The 18,769-nt window shown below is 34.5% G+C and overlaps 1 protein-coding gene across 24 annotated transcripts in view; it reads left to right on the top strand.

Annotated features, from left to right (window-relative positions):
- The window catches only part of tcf7l2 (transcription factor 7 like 2), a 106,131-nt gene that overhangs the window by 73,548 nt on the left and 13,814 nt on the right, over positions 1–18,769 (top strand). For 19 of the 24 annotated variants that reach the window (XM_041029361.1, XM_041029354.1, XM_041029363.1 and 16 more), the window contains 2 exons: positions 1,278–1,380; positions 2,470–2,556. In XM_041029361.1, coding sequence (XP_040885295.1) covers positions 1,278–1,380; positions 2,470–2,556 — 190 coding nt within the window. The remainder of the gene's footprint in view (positions 1–1,277; positions 1,381–2,469; positions 2,557–18,769) is intronic. The other 5 variants (XM_041029360.1, XM_041029356.1, XM_041029370.1 and 2 more) reach the window with 1 other exon arrangement.

The following is an 18,769-nucleotide window of genomic DNA, read 5'->3' as shown; positions in this document are numbered from 1 at the left end:
TAGAACTTTCCTTTGTTAGAACAGTATTCAAAGAACATTGTCCATCAGTAACGCAATCCTTCTCAAGACTCAGTTCCTGGATAACCTGGATCAGCTGCGGACTTTGGGTGTAACCACCAAAACTGGCCATGGTCTGATCTGTGAAGTGATCTGGACCAGTTCTGCTTTGGCACAGGCCAAAATATCTGTGACTACAGCTGCACAGGCAAGCCAGCTGTGTGGAGGAAACATACATCAGCCAGAATGAAAAGTCCCTCAGTTTCTGGTCTACTGAGCGCACGCACACCTCCCTGCTGCGCTTTTACACATGTCTAGTGTTCCCCGTTTCAAGTTTGTCATGAGAGAGAAAGTTATTTTTACACCCGGCTGTGTACGAGACCTTTTCAAGGCATTCATTCAGGGCAGCTTGTCGATGCAGTTTCTTCGCCTGTCAGCTGCCACAGAAAGTAAAGGCAACACCGTGGACGCTGTGATTGCTCGGCAATGCCCTCAACGAGAGCTGTCCTTAAATTGGACATCTTTGTCACTGCTCGTCTGTGGGGGATAACAAACAAAATTCTCTGCTGTTTTTCTGTTAAATCTGATGATCGCATGGACGAATGGAGACCAACGAACCAACACGTACACCATTAACTGTGCCAAAACGTAGAGTAACACTGAATGTATAGCTATTGAAGTAGTCAACCATTAATTTCAGTCAAAAGAAGACATATTGACTTAGACTGAAAAAGATCGTATTTAATTGGTTCCATCTTTTAGCTCATAATCTGTAAAGGCTGCATATTTCTAATATTGGTTCATTCTTGTTTAAATCCATATCCATCCAGCCAGTTTGCCAGTGTAAATTAGCAGGCAGACTCAACTTGCAGCCCCATTTTGAAAGCTCTCTGATCACGGAGAAGGCTTTAATTATATTGTTGTGTTGTGTTAACTTCTAAACCTCAGTCATTTTATATCATTAATCTTCTGATTCAGTAGACAAATGTGACAAGAATTGTGCTGCTGTTTTCTCCTCACCTCTCTCCCCTCTGCCTCTTCCAACACATTGTGCCGCTGCCGCCTCAAAGGCCTTTGATCAGAGAGTGTGATTTAGCACTGTGTACATGCGAGCAACAAGCCCTCTTCCACCCATCTGCACTCCTGTGATGTCTACCCTGTTCAGATGCGAAACTCTCAACGAAGAATGAATTCAGCACTGACAAAGATTTGATTCTCTCCTTGTCATCGTCTTGTCTGACCACCTCCTCTCTGCTCCTGTCATCCTCTTTCTTCCACAGGAATTCCAAGGCCTCCACATCCTCCAGATATATCTCCTTATTACCCACTGTCACCTGGCGCTGTCGGCCAGATCCCCCATCCGCTAGGATGGTTAGTACCACAGTAAGCAAATCCTTTTTTATTACTCTTTCTACAGTATTGTCGTACGAGTTGTGTGAAAAGGCTAGCAACACCCACAAATTGTATATCAAGTCATTAAAGAATAGAACGATAAACAACAAAAGCAGATATTACTTTACATGTCTGTGCACTGTAGCAGCAGGATGTTGGTCTTTGTGTAGACAAAGTCAATTGTGGAGGCTGTCTCTGTCTCCTGTTGGTCCCCAGAGTGGTCCTCTCTCTCTCTCTCTCTCTCTCTCTCTCTCTCTCTCTCTCTCTCTCTCTCTCTCTCTCTCTCTCTCTCTCTCTCTCTCTCTCTCTCTCTCTCTCTGAGTTGGAGACCTCAATGAAACTTAAACTTGATCCCTGAACTTTCCAACACGCCCAGTCCTGGACCATAGCGGCCCATCGCAGCTTCCTCAGGCCCCTCACCAACCCCAACTTCCTACTTTGTGGCAAATACTATTTTGCATGTGTCTGTATGGTCCAATTAGAGTAATGAACCATGATTGCCTGTATTTTACCCACAATTCCACACGGGGGCTCTCCCCTGGTAACTCTTGTCAACACTTGTTAATATGACAAAAGGCTACAAATTAAGCTCTGTTAATTTAATGTTTTCTCACCGCGATCTAAATACCGAGAGAGGCCCCGAGCACAGCCATGGCGCCCTTTGATTTGCTGCACTTTATTTTGGTATAAATTTACATTCATTATTGTTTGTCTTTGGATGTGTAGACCTCAATTAGCGTGATGGCTCCATTAAAGAGACCCGCGCTTCGTCTTTAATTATCACAACAAAACACCTAGTTCCAGCTTGGGGAGGAACAGGGCCCCACTCTGTCGACACAGAGCGAAGGGTTATGAAATTTAATTAGCCATTGCTATCAAGATATGTGGCATTCAAATTGTTCAGAGTTTTCCTCCCTTTGATCTGCGCTCTGCAATCCCCCAGATTTTTGTCCTGATCAAATGAGAATAAAGAGGCCCACGGTGGGGAGAGAAGAGAGACAGAGGGCTTTACCTTCTCCTCCTCCATCAACCCTGTTCCTTTACCTTTTCGCCTTTCTTCTTTTCTTTCCCCCTTCCCAGGCAAGGTCAACCTGTTTATCCAATCACAACAGGGGGTTTTAGACACCCCTACCCAACTGCGCTCACTGTCAACGCATCCATGTCAAGGTGAGTTGAGCCCTAGGAACTAAACACGCACGCACACACTCTTCCTCACTCACTCATATGTTCGGTTGTGTGGGTTTGTGTTGGCTGTGAGGGCAATTCACAAGCAACACACATGCACACTCCCATGGAGAGACAGCAAGCAGCGACTTCTCCCTTAAGGAGAGCTCACACTCCCCATCTCTGTGTTCAAAAAGCCAATTCTCCAGTGTGGGGCTCCAGCTAGCATGCTCAAATATTAATTATATTTATCATTTTCTAATGAGGCCCCTGAAGAACATTTACCCCCACTGCATGTCAGGCAGATCTGAAATGAGCTGGGGCATGTCCTTGCTGTGAATTTCAGCAGCCAGACAGATAAACAAACACAGCTACTCTTTGAAGGGGACTAGATGATAAAAGTCGGGGCCTGGCACTTGGCTAGTGCTTTGGTACAGCCCATTAGGGTCCAGCTCAAGTGCTGCTGTGGACATTAGTGCACCCATGGGGGGTATGTGTATTTGTTGCCATCTTGTATACATGTCTGTGTGTTTGTCAGTCGGTGTTAAACTACTTATTGTTCCCTTGAGGGACACATGTCCTCTATATTGTGTGGGAAGCAAAAAGAATTAATTTTAGATGGCTAAAAGCTGGTGATTTGTGGATCTGGAGGAGCCAAAAAAGCAACAACACAAAAAACAAACAGCCTCCCACTCTCTCCACTCCCTCCGCTCCTCCTCCCTCCTCCCCTTTGTGCCCTTCTACACGCATTTGCAGCAGGGGACTTTTGGACGGGGCTGGTTAAGAGTCTAGGGATGAGGCCAAGCTTTAGCTTAATTACAGCCTGATTGGAAAAGCAGCTCCTGAGGGTGGTGTGTTTAGACCTCTGTGACACTGATGGATCGTGTAGAAGCGAGGAAGAGTCGCAAGGGGAATGACATTTTTTTTAAAGCACAGCCCCGAGAATAAGAGGAAAGCGTTTGTAAGCTCACACAGACAGTTCAGTGCAGGTCTTTGCAGCTGTGTCTTTAATGCTAAACTGTATATACCTCCTTGCATCTTGTATCAAACATCACCTTTTAAGTTACTCTGTAGAATGGTGTCTGGATAAGAGCCAGATTCGCCTCTCCCAGCCCATCCCGAGGAAGTCTCAGGTGCAAAGGGTCAGACAGTGGGTCTGTCCAGACATCGGCATCTGGCAGCAGTACCCAGCCAACCTGGACTTCAAGTGACTGCTAATTTAGTCCCTTAATGACAGCCTCTACATTGTGATCATCTTATTTCCAGTGCAGCTAATTGAATATACTGGCGGGGGTGTGGGGGGGACTGGCCATGGGGAAGAGCTAATGCCCTGTGATGAGGCCCCTAATTGAATTAGTATAACTGAATAGATGGAGGGCTCTGGGAGCTCTCTGGAGAATGGGAGGGTTTAACACATCTCCAAAAAAAAAAAAAAAAAACCCCCCAACTCCCTCCTCACAAATAGAGAAAAAAAACCACTAAATTCTGACTTTGATGAGGCAGAGGGGAAAAAAAATCAAATTGTTGACAAAATCTAGTAACAATTTGTCTAATTGTGTCAGCAAAATGGCAGACTGCTTTCATACATTGCCTTCAGCTAGTCGGTTTTGTTCAAAGAAAGGACCAGACTGTTTTGATAGCTGAAACAATTTGTAGGGAGCAGGCTGACTGGAGGAAATCGGAGAGAAAAGACACACTGGCCTTGTACTCTTGTTGGGAACCAGGTCTTTGCAGGAGAGCGCTGCCTCGGTATCAGTCCCCTGTGCCGTAGCCCTGAACTGAATTAAGATGCAGGGAATGAATCTGGTACCTCGTAGCCCTGCAATGAGCACCTTACACCTAGGTCCTGTTTAAAATACATTCTTTTAGGATGGGAGGAAAAAGAGCCAAGGAGAGAAGAGACAGTCAGCGGAGCAAATGAAAGACATTATTGTGATAATGGGGTTGGAGCGAGTGCAGGTCCCCTATATTGTGTGTGTGTGCGTGTGAATGTATGTGTGACAGGTGGGAGGATGTGAAGGCCCCTTTGCCCCTTATGCTTAAGCCTGCCCTTTGATATGTTCCCCCATCATCCTGCTCCCTCTCTTTTCCTGGGGAACGGGAGAAGTGCACCGGCCGGATCATTATACATTAAACAGGCACGGGGGCTACTGCTTCGCACTGGCAATTAAATGGCACTGGCTGACACTGGGCTTGCTGCGCCAGTGACCCCCTCCCCAACGCCTACCCCAACACCGCCAGCTATTCTTACCTTTCAGATTGAGACGTAGGAGCCCCGGGGTTGGGGGTCTCCGCTGCGTCTCCCTCTCTGTGTTGGTTAAATTGGTCCAAGGCGCTGCTCGCTGCTGATGAGCCCGGATGATGATGATGATGCCCCCACGCTTCAAAGGGATGGCCGTCATGTTTAAACCATAACCTGGGCTATGCAGTGGTAGCAGGGGGAGGAGAGAGTGGGAGAGAGGAAGCGAAGGAGTGTGGAGGTGGTGAGGGGACAGGGAGGAGTAGAGAAAAAGAAGAAGAAGAAGAGAAAAAATAGATCTTGGAACAGAGGAAATTTTAACAAGTGCACAGAGAGAGAAGGAGGGAGGGTGAACAGGGAGAGAGGAAACGGAGTGAGCAAAGAAAATGCGGCAGCCCTAATGATGGGCGATATGCAGCCACTGCTGCCGAGCTCCCCATCAACGGATGACATGGCACAAACACCAATGTGTCAGTGATGAAGGGAGAAGAGGGGAAAGGAGAAAAAGAGGGAAAGAGTTTGAGGGGGGAGCGCACTGGCACTCCCCTGAGATGGCCTCCAACAGAAACTAGTTGTTCCTGGCAAGTTTATCCTCATCATTATATTCTGGCTCGGAGCCATGCAGCCAGACACAGCCGGATAATGAGCTGCTTTAAAAAAAAAAAAAGAAGAAGAATTATTCCTCCTTTTTTTCTTCTCCTTCATCCTCCTCTCTTCTCTTAAATTTGTGTATGGTCATGTGGAGCCGAGGCACCGCACTGTAAACATACACATGCAGATAGACGTGTGCACGTTAAAATAATCTCACACAAATAATCAGTGTCATACGGACAATGGCGCATACAGAACAACAGTGTCTTATGGCTGTTCTGGCCAGTGAAACGATTTCATAAATAAGGGTTTCTGGCCTCGATATGTGCAGCTGCTGGAGATGATGAAATGATGATAGGAGTGCAGAGGGATGAAGATAAAAATGTCAGAGCTGCTAACAGTGCTGAATTGGCAGAATAGAATGGGAGGAAGCAAACAGAGACCCAGTACCTGAAGTGATACTAGACTTTGATAGAACATTTTAATCTAGTTTCAGTACTCCTTGATAGGAGATTATGGCTCAAGCTTTACTCCTAAAACAACCTGGAAGTTTCGTATCTGTGTAAATGCAAAAATGCAGTTTCAGATATTATATAGTCTCAGATATTAGAGTGAACTGATGGTATCACAATAAGTTGAAGTTCAAGGTGCATAAAGTGCTTTAGCAAATGAAGGCATATTTATATAATAAACACATATAAATAAAAAAATACATTAGTAATTATTTTTTAACATATTTTTACGTTATTGTTGATTAAATTAAATAATACCTCAAAATATCATAAAAATTGTCATAGTAGTGTAAGGCATAAAAATAGGCCAAAAAAAGTCATACTTTAGTATGGCCTCAAAATATGCCAAAAAACATCATAGTATAGTAAGACGTCAAAATCGGCCCAAAAAAGTCAAAAATTTTTTTGACCTCAAAATGTCATCAAAAATGTCATAGTATAGTAAGGCGTCAAAATCGGCCAAAAAAAGTCAAAATTGTTTTTGACCTCAAAATGTCATAAAAAACGTCATAGTATAGTAAGGCGTTTTTTTCGGCCAAAAAAAGTCAAAAATTTTTTTGACCTCAAAATGTCATAAAAAACGTAATAGTATAGTATGGCGTTTTTTTCGGCCAAAAAAAGTCAAAAATTTTTTGGACCTCAAAATGTCATAAAAAACGTCATAGTATAGTATGGCGTTTTTTTTTTTGCCAAAAAAAGTCAAAATTTGTTTTGACCTCAAAATGTCATAAAAAACGTCATAGTATAGTAAGGCGTTTTTTTTCGGCAAAAAAAAGTCAAATTTTTTTTGACCTCAAAATGTCATAAAAAACGTCATAGTATAGTAAGGTGTTTTTTTCAGTCAAAAAAAGTCAAAAATTTTTTTGACCTCAAAATGTCATAAAAAACGTCATAGTACAGTAAGGCGTCAAAATCGGCCCAAAAAAGTCAAAATTGTTTTTGACCTCAAAATGTCATCAAAAATGTCGTAGTATAGTAAGGCGTCAAAATCGGCCAAAAAAAGTCAAAATTGTTTTTGACCTCAAAATGTCATAAAAAACGTCATAGTATAGTAAGGCGTTTTTTTCGGCCAAAAAAAGTCAAAAATTTTTTTGACCTCAAAATGTCATAAAAAACGTCATAGTATAGTATGGCGTTTTTTTTTTTTGCCAAAAAAAGTCAAAATTTGTTTTGACCTCAAAATGTCATAAAAAACGTCATAGTATAGTATGGCGTTTTTTTCCGCCAAAAAAAGTCAAAAAAATTTTTGACCTCAAAATGTCATAAAAAACGTCATAGTATAGTATGGCGTTTTTTTCCGCCAAAAAAAGTCAAATTTTTTTTTGACCTCAAAATGTCATAAAAAACCTCATAGTATAGTAAGGCGTTTTTTTCGGCAAAAAAAAGTCAATTTTTTTTTTGACCTCAAAATGTCATAAAAAACGTCATAGTATAGTAAGGTGTTTTTTTTCAGCCAAAAAAAGTCAAAAATTTTTTTGACCTCAAAATGTCATAAAAAACGTCATAGTATAGTAAGGCGTCAAAATTGGCCAAAAAAAGTCAAAAAAATTTTTGGACCTCAAAATGTCATAAAAAACGTCATAGTATAGTAAGGCGTCAAAATCGGCCAAAAAAATTCAAAATTTTTTTGGACCTCAAAATGTCATAAAAAACGTCATAGTATAGTATGGCATTTTTTTGGCCAAAAAAAGTCAAAATTTTTTTGGACCTCAAAATGTCATAAAAAACGTCATAGTATAGTAAGGCGTTTTTTTCAGCCAAAAAAAGTCAAAAATTTTTTTGACCTCAAAATGTCATAAAAAACATCATAGTATAGTATGGCGTTTTTTTTTTTTTTTGCCAAAAAAAGTCAAATTTTTTTTTTACCTCAAAATGTCATAAAAAACGTCATAGTATAGTAAGGCGTTTTTTTTTTGGGGCAAAAAAAGTCAACATTTTTTTGGACCTCAAAATGTCATAAAAAACGTCATAGTATAGTAAGGCTTCAAAATCGGCCAAAAAAAGTCAAAAAATTTTTTGACCTCAAAATGTCATAAAAAACGTCATAGTATAGTAAGGCTTTTTTTTCGGACCAAAAAAGTCAAAATTTTTTTTGACCTCAAAATGTCATAAAAAACCTCATAGTATAGTAAGGCGTCAAAATCAGACAAAAAAAGTCAAAAATTTTTTGGACCTCAAAATGTCATAAAAAACGTCATAGTATAGTAAGGCGTTTTTTTCGGACCAAAAAAGTCAAAATTTTTTTGGACCTCAAAATGTCATAAAAAACGTCATAGTATAGTAAGGCGTTTTTTTTTCGGACAAAAAAAGTCAAAATTTTTTTGGACCTCAAAATGTCATAAAAAACGTCATAGTATAGTAAGGCGTCAAAATCGGCCAAAAAAAAGTCAAAATTTTTTTGGACCTCAAAATGTCATAAAAAACGTCATAGTATAGTAAGGCGTTTTTTTCAGCCAAAAAAAGTCAAAATTTTTTTGGACCTCAAAATGTCATAAAAAACGTCATAGTATAGTAAGGCGTTTTTTTCAGCCAAAAAAAGTCAAAATTTTTTTGGACCTCAAAATGTCATAAAAAACGTCATAGTATAGTAAGCTGTTTTTTTCGGGCAAAAAAAGTCAAAATTTTTTTGGACCTCAAAATGTCATAAAAAACGTCATAGTATAGTAAGGCGTTTTTTTCAGCCAAAAAAAGTGAAAATTATTTTGGACCTCAAAATGTCATAAAAAACGTCATAGTATAGTAAGGCGTTTTTTTCGGGCAAAAAAAGTCAAAATTTTTTTGGACCTCAAAATGTCATAAAAAACGTCATAGTATAGTAAGGCGTCAGAATCGGCCAAAAAAAGTCAAAATTTTTTTGGACCTCAAAATGTCATAAAAAACGTCATAGTATAGTAAGGCGTTTTTTTTCAGCCAAAAAAAGTCAAAAATTTTTTGGACCTCAAAATATCATAAAAAACGTCATAGTATAGTAAGGCTTTTTTTTCGGACCAAAAAAGTCAAAATTTTTTTGACCTCAAAATGTCATAAAAAACCTCATAGTATAGTAAGGCGTCAAAATCGGACAAAAAAAGTCAAAATTTTTTTGGACCTCAAAATGTCATAAAAAACGTCATAGTATAGTAAGGCGTTTTTTTTTTGGGCAAAAAAAGTCAACATTTTTTTGGACCTCAAAATGTCATAAAAAACGTCATAGTATAGTAAGGCTTCAAAATCGGCCAAAAAAAGTCAAAAAATTTTTTGACCTCAAAATGTCATAAAAAACGTCATAGTATAGTAAGGCTTTTTTTTCGGACCAAAAAAGTCAAAAATTTTTTTGACCTCAAAATGTCATAAAAAACCTCATAGTATAGTAAGGCGTTTTTTTCAGCCAAAAAAAGTGAAAATTATTTTGGACCTCAAAATGTCATAAAAAACGTCATAGTATAGTAAGGCGTTTTTTTCGGGCAAAAAAAGTCAAAATTTTTTTGGACCTCAAAATGTCATAAAAAACGTCATAGTATAGTAAGGCGTCAAAATCGGCCAAAAAAAGTCAAAATTTTTTTGGACCTCAAAATGTCATAAAAAACGTCATAGTATAGTAAGGCGTTTTTTTTCAGCCAAAAAAAGTCAAAAATTTTTTGGACCTCAAAATATCATAAAAAACGTCATAGTATAGTAAGGCTTTTTTTTCGGACCAAAAAAGTCAAAAATTTTTTGACCTCAAAATGTCATAAAAAACCTCATAGTATAGTAAGGCGTCAAAATCGGACAAAAAAAGTCAAAATTTTTTTGGACCTCAAAATGTCATAAAAAACGTCATAGTATAGTAAGGCGTTTTTTTTTTGGGCAAAAAAAGTCAACATTTTTTTGGACCTCAAAATGTCATAAAAAACGTCATAGTATAGTAAGGCTTCAAAATCGGCCAAAAAAAGTCAAAAAATTTTTTGACCTCAAAATGTCATAAAAAACGTCATAGTATAGTAAGGCTTTTTTTTCGGACCAAAAAAGTCAAATTTTTTTTTGACCTCAAAATGTCATAAAAAACCTCATAGTATAGTAAGGCGTCAAAATCGGCCAAAAAAAAGTCAAAATTTTTTTGGACCTCAAAATGTCATAAAAAACGTCATAGTATAGTAAGGCGTTTTTTTCAGCCAAAAAAAGTCAAAATTTTTTTGGACCTCAAAATGTCATAAAAAACGTCATAGTATAGTAAGCTGTTTTTTTCGGGCAAAAAAAGTCAAAATTTTTTTGGACCTCAAAATGTCATAAAAAACGTCATAGTATAGTAAGGCGTTTTTTTCAGCCAAAAAAAGTCAAAATTATTTTGGACCTCAAAATGTCATAAAAAACGTCATAGTAAAGTAAGGCGTTTTTTTCAGCCAAAAAAAGTCAAAAAATTTTTGGACCTCAAAATATCATAAAAACGTCATAGTATAGTAAGGCTTTTTTTTTCGGACCAAAAAAGTCAAAAATTTTTTTGACCTCAAAATGTCATAAAAAACCTCATAGTATAGTAAGGCGTCAAAATCGGACAAAAAAAGTCAAAATTTTTTTGGACCTCAAAATGTCATAAAAAACGTCATAGTATAGTAAGGCGTTTTTTTCGGACAAAAAAAGTCAAAATTTTTTTGGACCTCAAAATGTCATAAAAAACGTCATAGTATAGTAAGGCGTCAAAATCGGCCAAAAAAATGTCAAAATTTTTTTGGACCTCAAAATGTCATAAAAAAACGTCATAGTATAGTAAGGCGTTTTTTTCAGCCAAAAAAAGTCAAAATTTTTTTTGACCTCAAAATGTCATAAAAAACGTCATAGTATAGTAAGCCGTTTTTTTCAGCCAAAAAAAGTCAAAATTTTTTTGGACCTCAAAATGTCATAAAAAACGTCATAGTATAGTAAGGCGTCAAAATCGGCCAAAAAAAGTCAAAATTTTTTTGGATCTCAAAATGTCATAAAAAACGTCATAGTATAGTAAGGCGTTTTTTTCGGGCAAAAAAAGTCAAAAATTTTTTGGACCTCAAAATGTCATAAAAAACGTCATAGTATAGTAAGGCTTTTTTTTCGGACCAAAAAAGTCAAAAAATTTTTTGACCTCAAAATGTCATTAAAAACCTCATAGTATAGTAAGGCGTCAAAATCGGACAAAAAAAGTCAAAATTTTTTTGGACCTCAAAATGTCATAAAAAACGTCATAGTATAGTAAGGCGTTTTTTTCGGACAAAAAAAGTCAAAATTTTTTTGGACCTCAAAATGTCATAAAAAACGTCATAGTATAGTAAGGCGTTTTTTTCAGCCAAAAAAAGTCAAAAATTTTTTGGACCTCAAAATGTCATAAAAAACGTCATAGTATAGTAAGGCTTTTTTTTCGGACAAAAAAAGTCAAAAATTTTTTTGACCTCAAAATGTCATAAAAAACCTCATAGTATAGTAAGGCGTCAAAATCGGACAAAAAAAGTCAAAATTTTTTTGGACCTCAAAATGTCATAAAAAACCTCATAGTATAGTAAACTGTTTTTTTCAGCCAAAAAAAGTCAAAATTTTTTTGGACCTCAAAATGTCATAAAAAACGTCATAGTATAGTAAGGCGTCAAAATCGGCCAAAAAAATGTCAAAATTTTTTTGGACCTCAAAATGTCATAAAAAAACGTCATAGTATAGTAAGGCGTTTTTTTCAGCCAAAAAAAGTCAAAAATTTTTTTGACCTCAAAATGTCATAAAAAACGTCATAGTATAGTAAGGCGTTTTTTTCGGCCAAAAAAAGTCAAAATTTTTTTGGACCTCAAAATGTCATAAAAAACGTCATAGTATAGTAAGGCGTCAAAATCGGCCAAAAAAAGTCAAAATTTTTTTGGACCTCAAAATGTCATAAAAAACGTCATAGTATAGTAAGGCGTTTTTTTCGGGCAAAAAAAGTCAAAATTTTTTTGGACCTCAAAATGTCATAAAAAACGTCATAGTATAGTAAGGCTTTTTTTTCGGACAAAAAAAGTCAAAAAATTTTTTGACCTCAAAATGTCATAAAAAACCTCATAGTATAGTAAGGCGTCAAAATCGGCCAAAAAAAGTCAAAAATTTTTTGGACCTCAAAATGTCATAAAAAACGTCATAGTATAGTAAGGCGTTTTTTTCAGCCAAAAAAAGTCAAAATTTTTTTGGACCTCAAAATGTCATAAAAAACGTCACAGTATAGTAAGGCTTTTTTTTTCGGACCAAAAAAGTCAAAATTTTTTTGGACCTCAAAATGTCATAAAAAACGTCATAGTATAGTAAGGCTTTTTTTTCGGACCAAAAAAGTCAAATTTTTTTTTGACCTCAAAATGTCATTAAAAACCTCATAGTATAGTAAGGCGTCAAAATCGGACAAAAAAAGTCAAAATTTTTTTGGACCTCAAAATGTCATAAAAAACGTCATAGTATAGTAAGGCGTTTTTTTCGGACAAAAAAAGTCAAAATTTTTTTGGACCTCAAAATGTCATAAAAAACGTCATAGTATAGTAAGGCGTTTTTTTCAGCCAAAAAAAGTCAAAATTTTTTTGGACCTCAAAATGTCATAAAAAACGTCATAGTATAGTAAGGCTTTTTTTTCGGACAAAAAAAGTCAAAAATTTTTTTGACCTCAAAATGTCATAAAAAACCTCATAGTATAGTAAGGCGTCAAAATCGGCCAAAAAAAGTCAAAATTTTTTTGGACCTCAAAATGTCATAAAAAACGTCATAGTATAGTAAGGCGTTTTTTTCAGCCAAAAAAAGTCAAAATTTTTTTGGACCTCAAAATGTCATAAAAAACGTCACAGTATAGTAAGGCTTTTTTTTTCGGACCAAAAAAGTCAAAAATTTTTTGGACCTCAAAATGTCATAAAAAACGTCATAGTATAGTAAGGCGTTTTTTTCGGACAAAAAAAGTCAAAATTTTTTTTGACCTCAAAATGTCATAAAAAAACGTCATAGTATAGTAAGGCGTTTTTTTCAGCCAAAAAAAGTCAAAAATTTTTTGGACCTCAAAATGTCATAAAAAACCTCATAGTATAGTAAGGCGTCAAAATCGGACAAAAAAAGTCAAAATTTTTTTGACCTCAAAATGTCATAAAAAACGTCATAGTATAGTAAGGCGTTTTTTTTTCGGGCAAAAAAAGTCAAAATTTTTTTGGACCTCAAAATGTCATAAAAAACGTCATAGTATAGTAAGGCGTTTTTTTCGGCCAAAAAAAGTCAAAAAATTTTTTGACCTCAAAATGTCATAAAAAACGTCATAGTATAGTAAGGCGTCAAAATCGGACAAAAAAAGTCAAAATTTTTTTGGACCTCAAAATGTCATAAAAAACGTCATAGTATAGTAAGGCGTCAAAATCGGCCAAAAAAAGTCAAAATTTTTTTGGACCTCAAAATGTCATAAAAAACGTCATAGTATAGTAAGGCTTTTTTTTCGGACAAAAAAAGTCAAAAATTTTTTTGACCTCAAAATGTCATAAAAAACCTCATAGTATAGTAAGGCGTCAAAATCGGACAAAAAAAGTCAAAATTTTTTTGGACCTCAAAATGTCATAAAAAACCTCATAGTATAGTAAACTGTTTTTTTCAGCCAAAAAAAGTCAAAATTTTTTTGGACCTCAAAATGTCATAAAAAACGTCATAGTATAGTAAGGCGTCAAAATCGGCCAAAAAAATGTCAAAATTTTTTTGGACCTCAAAATGTCATAAAAAAACGTCATAGTATAGTAAGGCGTTTTTTTCAGCCAAAAAAAGTCAAAAATTTTTTTGACCTCAAAATGTCATAAAAAACGTCATAGTATAGTAAGGCGTTTTTTTCGGCCAAAAAAAGTCAAAATTTTTTTGGACCTCAAAATGTCATAAAAAACGTCATAGTATAGTAAGGCGTCAAAATCGGCCAAAAAAAGTCAAAATTTTTTTGGACCTCAAAATGTCATAAAAAACGTCATAGTATAGTAAGGCGTTTTTTTCGGGCAAAAAAAGTCAAAATTTTTTTGGACCTCAAAATGTCATAAAAAACGTCATAGTATAGTAAGGCTTTTTTTTCGGACAAAAAAAGTCAAAAAATTTTTTGACCTCAAAATGTCATAAAAAACCTCATAGTATAGTAAGGCGTCAAAATCGGCCAAAAAAAGTCAAAATTTTTTTGGACCTCAAAATGTCATAAAAAACGTCATAGTATAGTAAGGCGTTTTTTTCAGCCAAAAAAAGTCAAAATTTTTTTGGACCTCAAAATGTCATAAAAAACGTCACAGTATAGTAAGGCTTTTTTTTTCGGACCAAAAAAGTCAAAATTTTTTTGGACCTCAAAATGTCATAAAAAACGTCATAGTATAGTAAGGCTTTTTTTTCGGACCAAAAAAGTCAAAATTTTTTTTGACCTCAAAATGTCATTAAAAACCTCATAGTATAGTAAGGCGTCAAAATCGGACAAAAAAAGTCAAAATTTTTTTGGACCTCAAAATGTCATAAAAAACGTCATAGTATAGTAAGGCGTTTTTTTCGGCCAAAAAAAGTCAAAATTTTTTTGGACCTCAAAATGTCATAAAAAACGTCATAGTATAGTAAGGCGTTTTTTTCAGCCAAAAAAAGTCAAAATTTTTTTGGACCTCAAAATGTCATAAAAAACGTCATAGTATAGTAAGGCTTTTTTTTCGGACAAAAAAAGTCAAAAATTTTTTTGACCTCAAAATGTCATAAAAAACCTCATAGTATAGTAAGGCGTCAAAATCGGCCAAAAAAAGTCAAAATTTTTTTGGACCTCAAAATGTCATAAAAAACGTCATAGTATAGTAAGGCGTTTTTTTCAGCCAAAAAAATTCAAAATTTTTTTGGACCTCAAAATGTCATAAAAAACGTCACAGTATAGTAAGGCTTTTTTTTTCGGACCAAAAAAGTCAAAAATTTTTTGGACCTCAAAATGTCATAAAAAACGTCATAGTATAGTAAGGCGTTTTTTTCGGACAAAAAAAGTCAAAATTTTTTTTGACCTCAAAATGTCATAAAAAAACGTCATAGTATAGTAAGGCGTTTTTTTCAGCCAAAAAAAGTCAAAAATTTTTTGGACCTCAAAATGTCATAAAAAACCTCATAGTATAGTAAGGCGTCAAAATCGGACAAAAAAAGTCAAAAAATTTTTGACCTCAAAATGTCATAAAAAACGTCATAGTATAGTAAGGCGTCAAAATCGGACAAAAAAAGTCAAAATTTTTTTGGACCTCAAAATGTCATAAAAAACGTCATAGTATAGTAAGGCGTTTTTTTCAGCCAAAAAAAGTCAAAAAATTTTTGGACCTCAAAATATCATAAAAACGTCATAGTATAGTAAGGCTTTTTTTTCGGACCAAAAAAGTCAAAATTTTTTTTGACCTCAAAATGTCATAAAAAACCTCATAGTATAGTAAGGCGTTTTTTCAGCCAAAAAAAGTCAAAAATTTTTTGGACCTCAAAATGTCATAAAAAACGTCATAGTATAGTAAGGCTTTTTTTTCGGACAAAAAAAGTCAAAAATTTTTTTGACCTCAAAATGTCATAAAAAACCTCATAGTATAGTAAGGCGTCAAAATCGGACAAAAAAAGTCAAAATTTTTTTGGACCTCAAAATGTCATAAAAAACGTCATAGTATAGTAAGGCGTTTTTTTTCGGACAAAAAAAGTCAAAATTTTTTTGGACCTCAAAATGTCATAAAAAACCTCATAGTATAGTAAGGCGTTTTTGTCGGACAAAAAAAGTCAAAATTTTTTTGGACCTCAAAATGTCATTAAAAACGTCATAGTATAGTAAGGCGTTTTTTTCAGCCAAAAAAAGTCAAAAATTTTTTGGACCTCAAAATGTCATAAAAAACGTCATAGTATAGTAAGGCTTTTTTTTTCGGACAAAAAAAGTCAAAAATTTTTTGGACCTCAAAATGTCATAAAAAACCTCATAGTATAGTAAGGCGTCAAAATCGGACAAAAAAAGTCAAAATTTTTTTGGACCTCAAAATGTCATAAAAAACGTCATAGTATAGTAAGGCGTTTTTTTCAGCCAAAAAAAGTCAAAATTATTTTGGACCTCAAAATGTCATAAAAAACGTCATAGTATAGTAAGGCGTCAAAATCGGCCAAAAAAAAGTCAAAATTTTTTTGGACCTCAAAATGTCATAAAAAAACGTCATAGTATAGTAAGGCGTTTTTTTCAGCCAAAAAAAGTCAAAATTTTTTTGGACCTCAAAATGTCATAAAAAACGTCATAGTATAGTAAGGCGTCAAAATCGGCCAAAAAAAGTCAAAAAATTTTTTGACCTCAAAATGTCATAAAAAACGTCATAGTATAGTAAGGCGTCAAAATCGGACAAAAAAAGTCAAAATTTTTTTGGACCTCAAAATGTCATAAAAAAACGTCATAGTTTAGTAAGGCTTTTTTTTCGGACAAAAAAAGTCAAAATTTTTTTTGACCTCAAAATGTCATAAAAAACGTCATAGTATAGTAAGGCGTCAAAATCGGACAAAAAAAGTCAAAATTTTTTTGGACCTCAAAATGTCATAAAAAACGTCATACTATAGTAAGGCGTTTTTTTCAGCCAAAAAAAGTCAAAATTTTTTTGGACCTCAAAATGTCATAAAAAAACGTCATAGTATAGTAAGGCGTCAAAATTGGCCAAAAAAAGTCAAAAATTTTTTGGACCTCAAAATGTCATAAAAAACGTCATAGTATAGTAAGGCGTTTTTTTCAGCCAAAAAAAGTCAAAATTTTTTTGGACCTCAAAATGTCATAAAAAACGTCATAGTATAGTAAGGCGTTTTTTTTTTTCGGCCAAAAAAAGTCAAAATTTTTTTGGACCTCAAAATGTCATAAAAAACGTCATAGTATAGTAAGGCGTCAAAATCGGCCAAAAAAAGTCAAAAAAATTTTTGACCTCAAAATGTCATAAAAAACGTCATAGTATAGTAAGGCGTCAAAATCGGCCAAAAAAAGTCAAAATTTTTTTGGACCTCAAAATGTCATAAAAAACCTCATAGTATAGTAAGGCGTCAAAATCGGACAAAAAAAGTCAAAATTTTTTTGGACCTCAAAATGTCATAAAAAACGTCATAGTATAGTAAGGCGTTTTTTTCAGCCAAAAAAAGTCAAAAATTTTTTGGACCTCAAAATATCATAAAAAACGTCATAGTATAGTAAGGCTTTTTTTTTCGGACCAAAAAAGTCAAAAAAATTTTTGACCTCAAAATGTCATAAAAAACCTCATAGTATAGTAAGGCGTCAAAATCGGACAAAAAAAGTCAAAATTTTTTTGGACCTCAAAATGTCATAAAAAACGTCATAGTATAGTAAGGCGTCAAAATCGGCCAAAAAAAGTCAAAAAATTTTTTGACCTCAAAATGTCATAAAAAACGTCATAGTATAGTAAGGCGTTTTTTTTCGGGCAAAAAAAGTCAACATTTTTTTGGACCTCAAAATGTCATAAAAAACGTCATAGTATAGTAAGGCTTCAAAATCGGCCAAAAAAAGTCAAAAAATTTTTTGACCTCAAAATGTCATAAAAAACGTCATAGTATAGTAAGGCGTTTTTTTCGGGCAAAAAAAGTCAAAATTTTTTTGGACCTCAAAATGTCATAAAAAACGTCATAGTATAGTAAGGCGTTTTTTTCGGACAAAAAAAGTCAAAATTTTTTTGGACCTCAAAATGTCATAAAAAACGTCATAGTATAGTAAGGCGTTTTTTTCGGCCAAAAATAGTCAAAAAATTTTTTGACCTCAAAATGTCATAAAAAACCTCATAGTATAGTAAGGCGTTTTTTTCGGCCAAAAAAAGTCAAAATTTTTTTGGACCTCAAAATGTCATAAAAAACGTCATAGTATAGTAAGGCGTTTTTTTCAGCCAAAAAAAGTCAAAAATTTTTTGGACCTCAAAATGTCATAAAAAACGTCATAGTATAGTAAGGCGTTTTTTTTTTTCGGCCAAAAAAAGTCAAAATTTTTTTGGACCTCAAAATGTCATAAAAAACGTCATAGTATAGTAAGGCGTTTTTTTCAGCCAAAAAAAGTCAAAATTTTTTTGGACCTCAAAATGTCATAAAAAACCTCATAGTATAGTAAGGCGTTTTTTTCGGGCAAAAAAAGTCAAAATTTTTTTGGACCTCAAAATGTCATAAAAAACCTCATAGTATAGTAAGGCGTCAAAATCGGCCAAAAAAAGTCAAAATTTTTTTGGACCTCAAAATGTCATAAAAAACGTCATAGTATAGTAAGGCGTTTTTTTCAGCCAAAAAAAGTCAAAAAATTTTTGGACCTCAAAATATCATAAAAAACGTCATAGTATAGTAAGGCTTTTTTTTCGGACCAAAAAAGTCAAAAAAATTTTTGACCTCAAAATGTCATAAAAAACCTCATAGTATAGTAAGGCGTCAAAATCGGACAAAAAAAGTCAAAATTTTTTTGGACCTCAAAATGTCATAAAAAACGTCATAGTATAGTAAGGCGTTTTTTTTCGGGCAAAAAAAGTCAAAATTTTTTTGGACCTCAAAATGTCATAAAAAACGTCATAGTATAGTAAGGCGTTTTTTTTTCGGACAAAAAAAGTCAAAATTTTTTTGGACCTCAAAATGTCATAAAAAACGTCATAGTATAGTAAGGCGTTTTTTTCGGCCAAAAAAAGTCAAATTTTTTTTTTACCTCAAAATGTCATAAAAAACGTCATAGTATAGTAAGGCGTTTTTTTTCGGGCAAAAAAAGTCAACATTTTTTTGGACCTCAAAATGTCATAAAAAACGTCATAGTATAGTAAGGCTTCAAAATCGGCCAAAAAAAGTCAAAAAATTTTTTGACCTCAAAATGTCATAAAAAACGTCATAGTATAGTAAGGCGTTTTTTTCGGGCAAAAAAAGTCAAAATTTTTTTGGACCTCAAAATGTCATAAAAAACGTC

Source organism: Toxotes jaculatrix, chromosome 21, assembly GCF_017976425.1.
Source record: "Toxotes jaculatrix isolate fToxJac2 chromosome 21, fToxJac2.pri, whole genome shotgun sequence".
Classification (NCBI taxonomy): Eukaryota; Metazoa; Chordata; class Actinopteri; family Toxotidae; genus Toxotes; species Toxotes jaculatrix.
The sequence above is the reverse complement of the archived record's forward strand: the minus strand, read 5'-3'. Positions and strand labels throughout refer to the sequence as shown.